Below are 14,966 nucleotides of genomic sequence, written 5' to 3'. Positions count from 1 at the left end.
CTTGTACAGGATTTGAATGATGTCCTCATTTGTTTCTCTTGAACATAGACTCATTCAGGATTCTAAAAATATAAATTTAAGCCCCTAATTGTTTTTATCCAATTTTTTATGATTTTCCAAAGTCAGAACAGGGGAACTAGAAATCATTCTGACCTTGTCTCACAAAAGTTATTGTATCTGATGATTTACAATTCCATTGCTTACATAATTTCTTTTATAAGAAACTAGACTCAATAAGATTTAATTTCATATTTTATTCATCCTCTAATTCGATTTCTATAATTTTTAGTGATTTTTCAAAGTTAGACTACTGCTGCTGTCTAAAACAGTTTTAGTGCAAAATGTTTATTTCCATTTTGCCCCAAATTTCACAATTCATACAATTCAGTCCTTGCTCAATTAACCCTTCAATTAAGATAATTTTCTCAATTAACACTTTTTCTAGACATTATAAGTTATTTCATAACTATTGAAATTCAGAATTTCCATATGAAACTTTAACTTCAAACTCTTTTACAATTAGGTCCCAAACATTCACTTTCTATTCAATTCTTTCAATAAAATCAGCATATAAATAATTTAAAGCTCTAATTCCATGCCAAATCATCATATACTTCCAGCACATATTCATAAAAACTTTCAATTTCTTTCATAGAATCAATTACTAATGAATTCAACAAGTGGACCTAGTTGTAAAAGTCACAAAAACATAAAAATTTCAAGGAGAAAGCAAGAATTAAACTTACATGAAGCTAGAGTATGAAAACCAGCTTGAACCCTCCTCCATGGCTGTTTTTCAGCTGATGAATATGAAGAGAAATGAAGAGAATTCTAGATATTCCAATTTAGTCCCATTTTTATTTAGCCAATTTTGGTAATTTTCCAATTTTGCCCTTATTTCATCCATTTCCTGATTTTTCTCAGCTATTGCCACCCAAAATATCTCCTTTAGGACTGTTTTCACTTTAGGTCCTTCCTCATTTGACAATTGAGCTATTTAATCCTTCTAGCAACTTTTACACCCTTTTCAATTTAGTCCTTTTTATTTAATTAACCACCCAAACGTAAAAATTTTCTGACTAAATTTTAATACTACCTCACCAACACTCCATAAATATTTATAAAAATATTTATGGCTTGATTTATGAAGTTGAGGTCTCGATACCTCATTCTCGACCCAATTTACCTAATTAATTCTTTTAAATCACCAAATTCACTAATTCAAAAATGCTTTTATATTCGCATTTGACTCATAGGTATTAATTTATTAAATTTTTAACTCATCCGTCGAATTTGGTGATCTCAAATCTCTATTCCCGATACCACTAAAAATTAGGCTGTTACAGTGAGGGCCTTCCAAAACACCTTCGTTGGGAGGAAAATACTACTTTGTTACTTTTGTTGATGACTTTACGAGAAGAGTTTGGGTGTATACCATGAGAACTAAGGATGAAATGCTTGGAGTTTTTCTTAAATGGAAAACTATGATCGAAAGCCAGACTGGCAAGAAAATCAAGCTGCTTAGGACAGACAATGGAGGGGAATATAAAAGTGATCCGTTCTTCGATGTGTGCCAAGAGTATGGTATTGTTCAACACTTCATAGTTAGGGATACACCACAACAGAATGGAGTGGCAGAGCGTATGAATCGAACATTGCTGGACAAAGTTCGAAGTATGTTGTCCAATGCTAGGTTGGGCAAGTAATTTTGGGCTGAGGCTGTGACATACGCTGGCCATCTTGTTAATCGTTTGCCATCATCTGCATTAGAAAGAAAAACTCCTATGGAGGTATAGTCTGGAAAACCGGCTACAGATTATGATTCCTTACATGTGTTTAGATCCACTGCATATTACCATGTGAAGGAGTCAAAGTTAGATCCAAGGGCAAAGAAAGCTCTCTTTATGGGAATCACTTCTAAAGTGAAGGGATTTCGTCTTTGGTGCTTAAGCACAAAGAAAATGATCTGTAGTAGAGATGTTACCTTTGATGAATCTACCACATTAAAAAAGGTAGCAGATGAAGATATTCAGACAAGCGATACTCCACAACAGGTGGAGTGTACTCCAAAACAGGTGGGGTTTGAGCAGATGGGGATTTGCCCAGTTAATAAGTCTAATTCTCCAGCCACAATGGAGGAATTAGAGGTTGAAGAGGTTCTGACCCAAGAACCGTTAAGTACACCAGAACTAGTTGCAGTTGCAAGGCCACGGAGAGAAATTCGTAGACCTGCTCGATTTATTGATATGGTGGCCTACTCCCTTCCCGTTGTTGATGATGATATTCCTGTCACTTATTAAGAAGCAATCCAAAGCTTAGAAAGTGACAAATGGAAAAGCGCCATGGATGAAGAAATGCAGTCTCTCCGGAAGAACAATACTTGGGAATTGGTGCAATTACTGAAAGGTAAAAGGGCAATCGGATGCAAGTGGGTATTCGCAAAGAAAGATGGATCTCCTAGCAAGAAAGATGTTCGCTACAAGGCAAGATTGGTAGCTAAAGGCTACGCTCAGAAGGAGGGAATTGACTACAATGATGTATTTTCCCCTGTTGTGAAGCATTCCTCCATTAGAATTTTGTTAGCCTTGGTAGCACAGTTGAATTTGGAGCTAGCTCAACTTGATGTTAAGACGACTTTCTTGCATGGTGAGTTAGAAGAGGAGATTTATATGACTCAGCCCGAAGGATACACAGATGCTGGTAGTAGAAATTGGGTTTGTAAGCTGAACAAATTGCTATATGGATTGAAGCAATCCCCGAGGCAGTGGTACAAGCGATTTGATAGCTTTATGAGAAGGCAGAAGTATACAAGAAGCAAATATGACAATTGTGTGTATTTGTAGAAGCTTCATGACGACGGATCTTTCATTTATCTACTCTTGTATGTTGATGATATGTTAATCGCTTCGAAGAGCCAAAAAGAGATAGATAAGCTAAAGGCTCAGTTGAATCAAGAGTTTGAGATGAAAGATCTAGGTGAGGCCAAGAAGATTCTCGGTATAGAGATAAGTAGAGCTAGACAGGGAGGCAAGCTTTGTTTGAATCAGAAGCAATATCTGAAAAAGGTATTACAATGTTTTGGTGTAAATGAAAACACAAAACATGTAAGTACCCCACTTGCTTCTCATTTGAAACTTAGTGCTCAATTATCTCCGAAAACTGAAGAAGAAAGAGAATATATGGCAAAAGTCCCATATGCTAATGCAGTTGGGAGTTTGATGTATGCGATGGTGTGTACGCGGCTTGACATTTCACAAGCTTTTGGAGTTGTGAGCAGGTATATGCATGATCCTGGAAAAGGACATTGGCAAGCTGTGAAATGGATTCTACGGTATCTTTGAAAAACCGTAGACATTGGTTTAATTTTTGAGCAGGATGAAGCACTTGGTCAGTTTGTAGTTGGATATGTTGATTTCGACTTTGCTGGTGATTTAGATAAATGTCGTTCAACTACGGGGTATCTGTTTACTCTTGCGAAAGCCCCAGTGAGTTGGAAGTCTACCTTACAGTCTACAGTAGCTGTGTCTACTACAGAGGCAGAATATATGGCAGTTACAGAAGCTGTTAAGGAGGCTATTTAGCTTAATGGATTGTTGAAAGACTTGGGAGTTGTTCAAATTCACATTAGTCTATATTGTGATAGTCAGAGCGCTATTCATTTAGCGAAAAATCAAGCTTATCATTCAAGAACCAAGCATATCGACGTAAGATATCATTTTGTGCGGGAAGTCTTTGAAAAAGGAAAAATTCTACTTCAGAAGATTCCGACAGCAGATAATCCCGCAGATATGATGACCAAGGTGGTAACAACAATCAAGTTTAATCATTGTTTAAACTTGATTAACATCCTGAGAATTTGAGCACGTTCAGGTGTATGGCGCTCAAGAGCGCATTTGGAGGCACTACAAAAGATAGCTTTATCAAATTTGGGGAGTTGAAGGAAGTGTGTGAAGATGTGATTATCCTAATCAAATCTTCAAGGTGGAGATTGTTGAAAAGTCAAAAATGGTGGGAGGTGCAATTGGCACCGAAAGAAGAAAGTAAAAAGTGGTTGGCAAGTTGAGTTTAAAGTTGAATGGGATAATTACAATTTTGGTCCCTAATTTTTTAGGCCATTTGCAAGTTAGTTCCTAAACCTTAACTATAAATAGGCCTAACCATTTATCATTTCAACCATCCCAACCAATCTTTCTCTCTTAGTTTTCTCTCTTCTCCCATTTGAGAATTCTTAAGGAATTCTATTTGTTTGTAATATTTTGGAGATAATAAAGTTATCATCTGGTGTTAGTGCCTGAGGACGTAGGTATAATTTACCGAACCTCGTTAAAACTCTTGTGTTCTTTCTTGTCCTATTTTTCTTTCAATATTTGAGGGTATAATAGTAGTATTTAATTGTGCTATTAAATTACTATAGAAGGGATATTCTGACTAAGGAAAGGCTTGGTATTTAAGAGATCCATGTGATCCACCTCTCTTCCCTGGGAATTGAACTTTGTGTGATTTTTTAGTACAATAATTTACACGCTTCCGACCCTATTGGAACAAATTGATAAATTAGAATAATAAAAATAGAATCTCAACTTTTTTTTATCAAAAAAGTATAATGAATTTCCTTCATCATTTTATTTGAAACAAAAGATTAGATTTGATTCCTTCCCTGTTAATAACACGAGAATAGGATCAAATCACTAGGCAATTAACAGAAACATTAGAATCAATTGCCTTCCCTTTATCGTTATTCCTAAAACAATTTATGGTGATTTATAACTCAACTCGTTGAATGGAGACTTGAACCTTTAGAAATCCTTTAGAGAGACCTAGATTTCTTGAAAAGTATATAGAAATTATGGTTATGTTTTATTCTCCAGTAGGTCCTTAAATATGGACTAATTACTCGTAAATAAAAAATGTTTCTAGAAGGAAATAAAACAACTTAACGTAATTAAAATTAACCTAAAATAAACTAAACCTAAAGTAAAAGTAAGGTAAAATAAAAAAGTAAATAATTTCACTTTAAAAACTTGAACTAATGCCTTTTTCAACTCATATGTGCGATATTCAAAGGCGTCTACAACATTACTATGAATAAGGCTCATCGTAATTATAGCATATCCCTTTAGATCTATGTTCTGCCATCTATCCTTTGCTTAAGCACTTTATGAATGGAGCCGGAGTTATAGATATTAAAGAACCCTCGAGAACATTTTTCATAGTCCCCTTCTGAATTGACCATTGTTGTGAAATCAGCGACCTAGAATTTGTTTAAGTATTCAGGCATGCCTCTTGTCGATTATTTTTGACACGTAATGATTGGTTTTTCTATTCAAAATCTCTCCTGAGACTCATAGCCATGGCTAAATCCAAGGGCTTTAATTTGCAACTTAACATCGTGCCTAACTAAATTGTCTAACCCAACTAAGAATAATCCAACATGTTGATTTGGCCAAACATATTTATTAGATAGGTTTGAATAAGTCTCTAATTGTTACTAGAGGTTGTTAGCTAATTTCTTGTTTCTAGTTGTTAGCTGCTTCTTTATTCTTAGTTAAGTAGTTGCTAAAAATCAGCAAAGTATTTTGCTGCAGTTTGTTAGTAAGCTTGACTATATATATGTGTCAATGTTGGAGTTTCAACACACGTTAACCGGGTAAAGTAAGAATTTCAAACAGAATACCAGCAGAAACGTATTATACCCGGGTAAAATATGAAGGAAAAATGCTTGAAGTTCAAGGTTTTAGCTACTGTCAAGAATGGAGAACAGAACTTAGAATTTTTAGAAGGCAAAGAAAAAATGGAGTATATGGAAGAAAATCTGATGATTTCATTCATTTGAAATATTGGCTTAAAGCCATTACATATACCAGTCATTTGGCTGGTCAAAAGATTAACAAATCCTTTACGTAAACACTACCTAACTCCACTAATTACATAAGGACTAGGTAATTTTGCTTGCAAACATAAACAAAGCTGGTGATCAGCTCTATCACCATCAAATTACATCAAACATAAACTAAACTTAGTTCAAAATGAACTAGATTACAAAAGCATAGTTAAATGGTAACAAAATGTAACTGAGATGGAAAAGAAGCATCAACCCCTTCAGTTGCATGTATTTTACCCGGGTAACTTGTGTGTATGAATTCTTGCACATACTTTACCCGTATAACATAAGTGCATTAGTTTTCACGTACTTGAATCTGTATGGGCTGCATGGGAACTAACTTCAACACTCCTCCTTAGTTTCCATGCTTGTAACACCTAGCTGCTTTCTCAGTTTTATAAACCTTGACACACCAAGGGCCTTTGTGAAGATATCAGCAACTTGTTCCTCTGAATTGCAATGAATCAGCTCCACCTCTCGAGCTTGTTCCATCTCCCTTATCACATGTAACTTGATGCTGAAGTGCTTCGTTCTGCTATGGAAGACAGGATTGTTTGCAATTGCAACAGCAGACTTGTTGTCACAAAAGATCTCTGTTGCCTCCCTTTGATATAGGTTAAGATCAGCTAGAATTTTTCTTAGCCAAATGGCTTGGTTCACAGCATTTGCAGCTGCAGCATATTCAGCTTCTGCTGCTGATTGGGCCACCATCGATTGTTTCCTTGAGCTCCAACAAAACATGGTTGAGCCAAGGGTAAAAGCATATCCAGAGGTGCTTTTCATATCATCACTTGAACCAGCGCAGTCACTATCAGTATAGCCTTTCAACTTCAAGGTTTCAGCTTTGTTGAATAACACACCATAGTCAAGAGTGCCTTTGATGTACCTTAGCACTCTCTTTGCAGCTTGAAAGTGCTGGACATTACAGCAATGCATAAACCTTGATAACATACTTACAGCAAACAAGATATCTGGCCTAGTTGCTGTCAAATATAACAAGCAACCAACTAGGCTCCTGTAAGTAGACTCATTGACTGGTTCATGATCTCCTTGGCTTGACAGCTTCATTCCAACAGCAATAGGAGTGCTTGTTGGCTTACAATTCTCCATCGAGAACTTGGACAAAACCTTCAAGGCAAATGTTCTCTATCCCAAGAAGAATTTTCCTTCTATTTGGCGCACCTCCATTCCCAAAAAGTATGTCATTAGCCCCAAGTCAGACATTTCAAACATGTTCATCATTTTGGCTTTGAATTTAGCCAACATATTTTGATCTCCTCCAGTCACCAAAAGGTCATCGACATAGAGGGATACAATAAGCTGTATTTCAGCTTTATTCTTCTTGACATATAGTGTTGGCTCACTAGAACTCCTTTCAAACCCCAAGCTGACCAGGTAACTGTCGATCCTGCTATACCAGGCCCTTGGTGCCTGTTTTAGGCCATACAGAGCCTTCTTCAATTTGTATACCATGTCTTCTTTGCCTGACACAACAAAGCCTTGAGGCTGATCAATGTAGATCTCCTTTTCAAGGAAGCCATTGAGAAATGCAGACTTCACATCGAGCTGGTGGATTTTCCACTGCTTCTGAGCTGCTAAGGCAATCAGTAATCTGATGGTGTCTAGCCTGGCCACTGGTGCAAATGTTTCCAGATAGTCCAGGCCATACTTTTGGCTAAAGCCCTTCACAACTAGCCTAGCTTTAAGCTTGTTTAGGCTCCCATCTGCATTCTGCTTGGCTCGATAGACCCATTTTACTCCAATAACCTTCCTCTTGGCTGGTCTAGGAACCAATTCCCATGTCTGGTTCTTCTCAATCATGGCAATTTCATCAACCATTGCCTGTTTCCAGCCTTCATCAGCTTCAGCTTCTTCAAAACTGCATGGCTTCACTATGGCAACTTGAGCCCTTTCATAAATTTCAGCCAAAGGTCTAGTGCTTCTGACTGGCATGTCATCAATTTCCAAATCAGGACTATTTTCTTTAGGCTCTGTTTGATCAACCACAAGTTCTTCAAAGACAGCTTCAGGTTCATTCTTGTCCCAATTCCAACAAGCCTTCTCATCAAACACTACATCTCTGCTCACTTGGATTTTGTTGGTTAAAGGATCCAGGATCCTATAACCCTTTTTTACCATACTATACCCGGTTAAAATACCAGGAACAGCCCTTTTGGACAACTTGTCCCTCTTAACAGCTGGTACTTGGCTGTAACATAGGCAACCAAAGACTTTCATATGAGCCAATGATGGCTTAAACCCGAACCAGGCTTCAAAAGGTGTCTTGTGAGCAAGTGCTTTGGTTGGAAGCCTATTCTGAATGTAGACAGCAGTGTTGACAACTTCAGCCCACATGGTCTTGGGCAAATTCTTCTCAAACAATAAACATCTGGCCATATCCATCAAGCTCCTATTTTTCCTTTCACTAACCTCATTTTGTTGGGGTGTGTAGACATTGGTTAGTTGGTGTTTGATGCCAGCGTCTTTGCACAAAGCTTGGAACTGAGCTGAAGTGTATTCAGTTCCATTATCTGACCTAATGGTCTTTATCTTGCAGCCTACTTCTGTTTCTACTGCAGCTTTGAACTTCATAAACACTTGAGCAACCTCAGACTTATGCTTCAAAAAATAAACCCAGCAGTATCTGGTAAAATCATCAATGAAGAGAATAAAGTACCTGTTGCCACTAAGTGATTCAGTCCTCATGGGGCCACAAACATCAGTGTGCACTAGTTCCAGCTTGCTTGATGCTCTCCAGGCGGTGTTTGCAGGAAATGGAAGCCTAGCTTGCTTTCCCATCTGACAGACTTCACACACATCTTCATTCTGAACTGTCTTGGTGAAGTTTTCAACCATTTCCTTACTGACCATCCGAGCCATAGACTTAAAGTTGGCATGCCCAAGCCTTTGGTGCCAAAGCTTGGAGTCTTCAGAAGAAACAGCATAGGCATTATCAAAGCCTTTATTCCAGTCCACAACAAAGCTCTTTTCTGTCATGGCTACTGACATGAGCATGGATCCACTTGGATCACTAATCTGACATTCATTTCCTTTGAACACCACTGTATAGCCTTTTTCAACTAACTGAGCTATACTTAACAGGTTTCTGTCAATTTCAGGAACTAACAAAACATTTGAAATGATTTTGTTACCTGTTGGAGTGTGAATAACCACATCTCCCTTCCCTTCTGCCTTGATAAAGTGGCCATTGCCAACTTTAACTTGTATTTTACAGCTTCTGTCTAAGGACTTGAAAATAGCTGCATCTGGTGACATATGGTTGGTGCAGCCACTGTCAAGGAGCCAACCATTTGAGTCTTTCTTCTGAGCAGCTGAGCAGGAGACTGCAAAGACCTACTCCTCATTATCACTGCCTTCTTCAGCTACCCGAGCCTCAGCCTTGTGTTGTTGGTTTTGGCCAGGTCTGCCTTTTTCTTTGCAGACCCTTTCAACATGGCCTTTCTTTTTGCAGTGTTGACACACAGCATCTGGTCTGAACCAGCATCTGGCCTCTGGATGACCAGGTCTTTTGCAAAATCTGCAGAGTCGATCTCCTTCTCTTGCAGCATCAGGCTTAGGCCTGTTTTTCCAGTTCTTCTTGTCCTTATAGGCAGTGGTACTTGAGGTTGCTTTAGCTTTGGCTTGAAAAGCTCCCTCCTGGTGCTCCTCCATTCTACTGGCTCTCCTTTGTTCCTGAGCATAGAGGGCATTAATGAGCTCAGTTAGGGAGATTGTTGCCAGGTCTCTCAAATCCTCCAAGGATAAGATCTTTGCCTCATATCTTTCAGGCAATGTTGAGAGCACCTTTTCCACAATTCTTGCCTCATTGAACTGTTCTCCTAGCAATCTTATGCTGTTGACCACAGCCATTATCCTGTCTGTGTACTGCTTTACTGTCTCTTCTTCCTTCATCTTGAGATTTTCAAAATCTCTTCTCAAGTTTAGTAACTGCTGCTGCCTAGTTCTTTCAGTGCCTTGGAACTCCTCCTTGAGCTTGTCCCAGGCCTGCTTGGGAGTCTCACAAGCCATGATTCTGGTGAAAATAACATCAGAAACACAGTTCTGAATGCATGACATGGCCTTGTGCCTTTTGGTCCTCTCATCTGCATGTTGTCTGATTTGAGCCACTATTGGGTTGGCTCTGAGTGGAGCTGGCTCAGCATCTGTGTTGACAACTTCCCATAGATCGAAGGCCTGCAGGTAAGTCCTCATCTTAACCTGCCATATGTGGAACCCTTCACCATTAAAGACTGGTGGTGCAGCAGGAGAAAAGCCTGATGAAGCCATTTAACAGGTCCTCTAAGATGAAAGCTCTTGATACCAATTGTTGGGTTTTTGAAACACTTTAACTGGGTAAAGTAAGAATTTCAAACAGAATACCAGCAGAAACGTATTATACCCGGGTAAAATATGAAGGAAAAATGCTTGAAGTTCAAGGTTTTAGCTACTGTCAAGAATGGAGAACAGAACTTAGAATTTTTAAAAGGCAAAGAAAAAATGGAGTATATGGAAGAAAATCTGATGATTTCATTCATTTGAAATATTGGCTTAAAGCCATTACATATACCAGTCATTTGGCTGGTCAAAAGATTAACAAATCCTTTACCTAAACACTACCTAACTCCACTAATTACATAGGGACTAGGTGATTTTTCTTGCAAACATAAACAAAGCTGGTGATCAGCTCTATCACCATCAAATTACATCAAACATAAACTAAACTTAGTTCAAAATTTACTAGATTACAAAAGCATAGTCAAACGGTAACAAAATGTAACTGAGATGGAAAAGAAGCATCAACCCCTTCAGTTGCATGTATTTTACCCGGGTAACTTGTGTGTATGAATTCTTGCACATACTTTACCCATATAACATAAGTGCATTAATTTTCACGTGCTTGAATCTGCATGGGCTGCATGGGAACTAACTTCAACAGTCAAGCACATGAATAAAATGTAGCAGTACTTTCAATCAAATACTTTTAGCACCTATTTTTTCTTTCTAACATTCTGGTAGCCGAGCCAGGTTCAGGCCTGGTAAAGCATAGCCGCAGCTAGCTAAAAGTAAGAGAGAAAGAGAGTAATGGCAACAAAAAATACGTTTGTGCAACCTGCAATTCCTAAGTTCGATGGGCAATGTTGATGGAGAATTTTCTACGTTCAAAAGAATACTGGAGTTTGGTGGAAATTGGAATTTCGACTGCACCTGTTGGAACGACACTTACGGAGGCGCAGCAGCGTCAATTTGATGAGCGAAGACTTAAGGACCTGAAGGCAAAGAATTATCTTTTTTAAGCTTTGGATCAATCCATTCTCGAGATGATTCTCAAGAAGGAAACATCCAAGGACATATGGGACTCTGTGAAGAAGAAAAATCAAGGTTCAACAAGGGTTAAGCGAGCTCAATTAAAGGCATTGAGAAAGGAATTTGAGACACTCCACATGAAGGTTGGTGAGACTGTGAACGATTATTTCACATGTACTCTTACTATTGCGAACAAAATGAAAGCTAATGGTGAAAACAAAAGTGTCAGAGTAGTTGTGGAAGAAATATTGCGATCCATGACAACGAAATTCAATTATGGGGTTTGTTCTATTGAGGAGGCACAAGACACTAGGAACTTTTCAATAGATGAATTACAAAGCAGTTTGCTAGTGCACAAGCAAATGATGATTAGCCTAGAAGAGGAACAAGTTTTGAAGGTGACATATGGGGAATCTTCTACTCGAGGATGAGGTCGTGGTGGCTATTGAGGACGAGATGGAGGACATGGAAGGGCAAACTTTGACAAATCCACTATTGAGTGCTTTAATTTCCATAAACTAGGGCACTTCCAGTGGGACTGTCAGAGCAAGGAAAACAATCATACAGAGATTTCTGAAGAAATGTTACTCATGGCATGGGTTGGTCAACTCAAGAGTGACAATTGGTTTTTAGACTTCGGTTGCAATAATCACATGTGTAATAGAAAAGAATATTTTGCAGACTTCAATAAGCAATTTGCAGACAATGTGAAGCTAGGAAATGATGCTACCTTTGTGGTGAAAGGTAAAGGGAATGTGCAGCTACAGATCAACAATCAAATACAGGTAATAACAGAAGTTTTTATGTGCCTGATTTGAAAATTAATTTGTTAAGTGTTGGTCAGCTTCAAGAGAAGGGCTTAGTTGTGCTTATTCAACACAATAGCTGCAAGGTTTATCATCCTGAGAGGGGTGTTATCATAAAATCTGTGATGTCTTCAAATCGCATGTTCAAAATTGCATCATTGTCTCTACCATCTGGTACAACTTGCTTCAATACAATAACTGAAGATGTTGGTCAATTATGGCATTGCCGCTATGGTCATCTGAGTTTCAATGGACTCAACACTCTACAGCAGAAGGAGATGGTTTTTGGTCTACTACAATTGACAAAACCATCAATGGTGTGCAAGGAATGTCTGAATGGAAAGCAACAACGAGATCCATTTCCTAAGAAGAGTTCATGGAGACTGAGCTATCGTTGCAATTGGTTCATTCTGATTTATGTGGCCCTATTCAACCAATATCTAACAGCAACAAGAGGTACTTCATCACTTTCATTGATGATTATAGTAAAAAGACATGATTTATTTTTTACATGAGAAAGTAGAAGCATTTAAATTCTTCAAAGAATTCAAAACTAAGCTGAACGTGAATCGGGTCAACAAATTAAGTGTCTCTAAATAGATCATGGCGGTGAATTTGCTTTATCAGAATTTTCAAATTTTTGCGATGAAAATGGGATAAAAAAGTAGCTTACTACTCTATATTTGCCATAGCAAAATGGTGTTGTCGAGCGAAAAATCGTACCATTATGAATATGGTTCGAAGTATGATGATCACAAAAGGTATCCCCAAGACTTCCTGGTCGGATCAATTGGGCAATACATCTTCTCAATAGAAGTCTGACAATAGTAGTGCAGAACAAGACGCCAAAAGAAGCTTAGAGTGGTGGAAAACCTTCAGTGGAATATTTCAGGGTCTTTGGATATGTGGCTCACGTGCATGTGGGAGATAACTTCCGAACTAAATTTGACAAACATTGTCTAACCTGCGTTTTATTGGGAGTTAGTGAAGAATCAAAGGCGTATCGACTCTATAATCCAAACAATGGAAAGATAATTATTAGTCGAGATGTTGTATTTGAAGAGGACAGAAGTTGGAATTAGGGAGAAAGATTCACAAGCTCAATTTAGTCTGAGTTGGATTTTCACAAGCTCAATTTAGTCCGAATTGGATTGGAGTGCCAGTGAAAGTAATGCTGAAATGGATGATTATTAGGAGGAAAAGGAAATAGAGGAAGATATTGATGATGGTTATGATGAAATTGTCGAGCAAGAATAAGCCCAAGGACAACAACATTCAAGAAGGCAACAAATAAACCTTCTTGGATGCGAGATTATGTAACGGGTGAAGGGTTGTCTGATGATTATTTTGAATCACACCTTACTGCCAGCAAAGGAGATGACCCTATTCACTTTGAAGAAGCCGAAAAGAATCCAATTTGGAGGAAAGCCATGAAAGAAGAAATTGAAGCTATAGAAAGAAATGTAACATGAGATTTAACTGAGCTTCCAAGGGGTGCTAAAAAAATTAGAGTCAAGTGGATCTTCAAAACTAAGAATGATGAGAATGGAGATGTCAGTAAGCGTAAAGCACGATTGGTGGTTCGAGGATATACTCAAGAATATGGTATAGATTACAGGGAGGTGTTCGCTCCTATATCTCGCATGGAGACTATTCGATTAGTCATTGCTATAGCTGCTCATCATGGATGATCCATTTACCAATTGGATGCCAAATCTACTTTCTTACATGGGGACTTAATGGAAGATGTTTCTGTTGAACAACCATAAGGGTGCGAGAAAAAATAGGAAGAAGGAAAAGTCTACAAGTTGAAGCGTGCTTTATATGGCTTAAAACAGGCTCCTCGAGCTTGGTACAGTCTTATTGAATGATATTTTCTTAGCCACGGATTTGAAAAATTGTGAGTATGAACCCACTCTATCCACTAAGATGGAGAAAAATAGTATTATAATAGTAAGCTTGTATGTAGATGATTTGATTTATATAGGGAATAATGATGAGTTGATGATGGAGTTCAAGAGGTCTATGAATATAGAATTTGCTATGACTAATATGGAAAAATGAAGTACTTTCTCAATCTTCAAGCAACACTGAAAGTTGATGGTATTTTTGTGTGCCAAAAGAAGTACATGATAGACCTTCTAGAGAGATTTAGAATGAGCAACTCAAAATCAGTTCATAGTCTAATAGTTCTAGGAAGTAAATTAAGCAAAGATGAAGATGAAAAAGGAGTTGACAAGGCACTCTACAAACAGATGATCGGAAGTCTAATGTACGCAACTACCACACGGCCGGACATCATGTACAGTGTGAGTTAAGTGAATAGTTTTATGGAAAATCCAAAAGAGCTTTATTTTGCAGCAGTAAAGTGAATCATAGCTATCTCAAAGGAACTTGTGAATTTGGATTGTTCTATCAAAGAAATGGAGGGAAGAATCTAATAGGTTATATAGATAGTGATTATGCTAATGACGTCGAAGACAGAAAAAGTACATCAGGCTATGTATTCATGTTGAGTGAGGCTACTACCTCATGGAGTTCGAAGAAGCAACCAGTGGTGAGTCTATCAACAACTAAAGTGGAATTTATAGCAGCAGCAAACTCATGTCAAGTTGTGTGGCTCAGACGAATACTTGAGGCAGTGGGAAGAAATCAGACAAGTCCTATGGTAATATATTGTGACAATAGTTCTGCCATAAAGTTATCAAAGAATCCAATTATGCATGGGAGAAGTAAACACATCGATGTACGATTTCATTAGATATGTTTGAATAAGTCTCCAATTGTTACTGGAGGTTGTTAGCTATTTTCTTTTTTCTAGTTGTTAGTTGCTTACTTATTCTTAGTTGAGTAGTTGCTAAAAATCAGCAAAGTATTTTGCTACAGTTTGTTAGTAAGCTTGACTATATATATGTGTCAAGCACATGAATAAAATGTAGTAGTAATTTTAATCAAATTTAGCACCCTTTTTTTAT

The 14,966-nt window shown here is 37.9% G+C and overlaps 1 protein-coding gene across 1 annotated transcript; it reads right to left on the bottom strand.

Moving 5' to 3' along the window:
- Positions 1 to 9,235: 9,235 nt before the first annotated feature.
- Positions 9,236 to 10,168, bottom strand: LOC107956420 (uncharacterized). Its single transcript, XM_016892099.2, has one exon. It carries the CDS (start codon positions 10,166 to 10,168, stop codon positions 9,236 to 9,238), a length of 933 nt encoding a protein of 310 aa, XP_016747588.2.
- Positions 10,169 to 14,966: the final 4,798 nt, after the last annotated feature.

Source organism: Gossypium hirsutum, chromosome A07, assembly GCF_007990345.1.
Source record: "Gossypium hirsutum isolate 1008001.06 chromosome A07, Gossypium_hirsutum_v2.1, whole genome shotgun sequence".
Taxonomy (NCBI): Eukaryota; Viridiplantae; Streptophyta; class Magnoliopsida; order Malvales; family Malvaceae; genus Gossypium; species Gossypium hirsutum.
The sequence above is the reverse complement of the archived record's forward strand: the minus strand, read 5'-3'. Positions and strand labels throughout refer to the sequence as shown.

Coding starts and splice junctions, on each gene's coding strand:
- LOC107956420 (XM_016892099.2), bottom strand. CDS start 10,168: ATGGCTTCATCAGGCTTTTCTCCTGCTGCACCACCAGTCTTTAATGGT.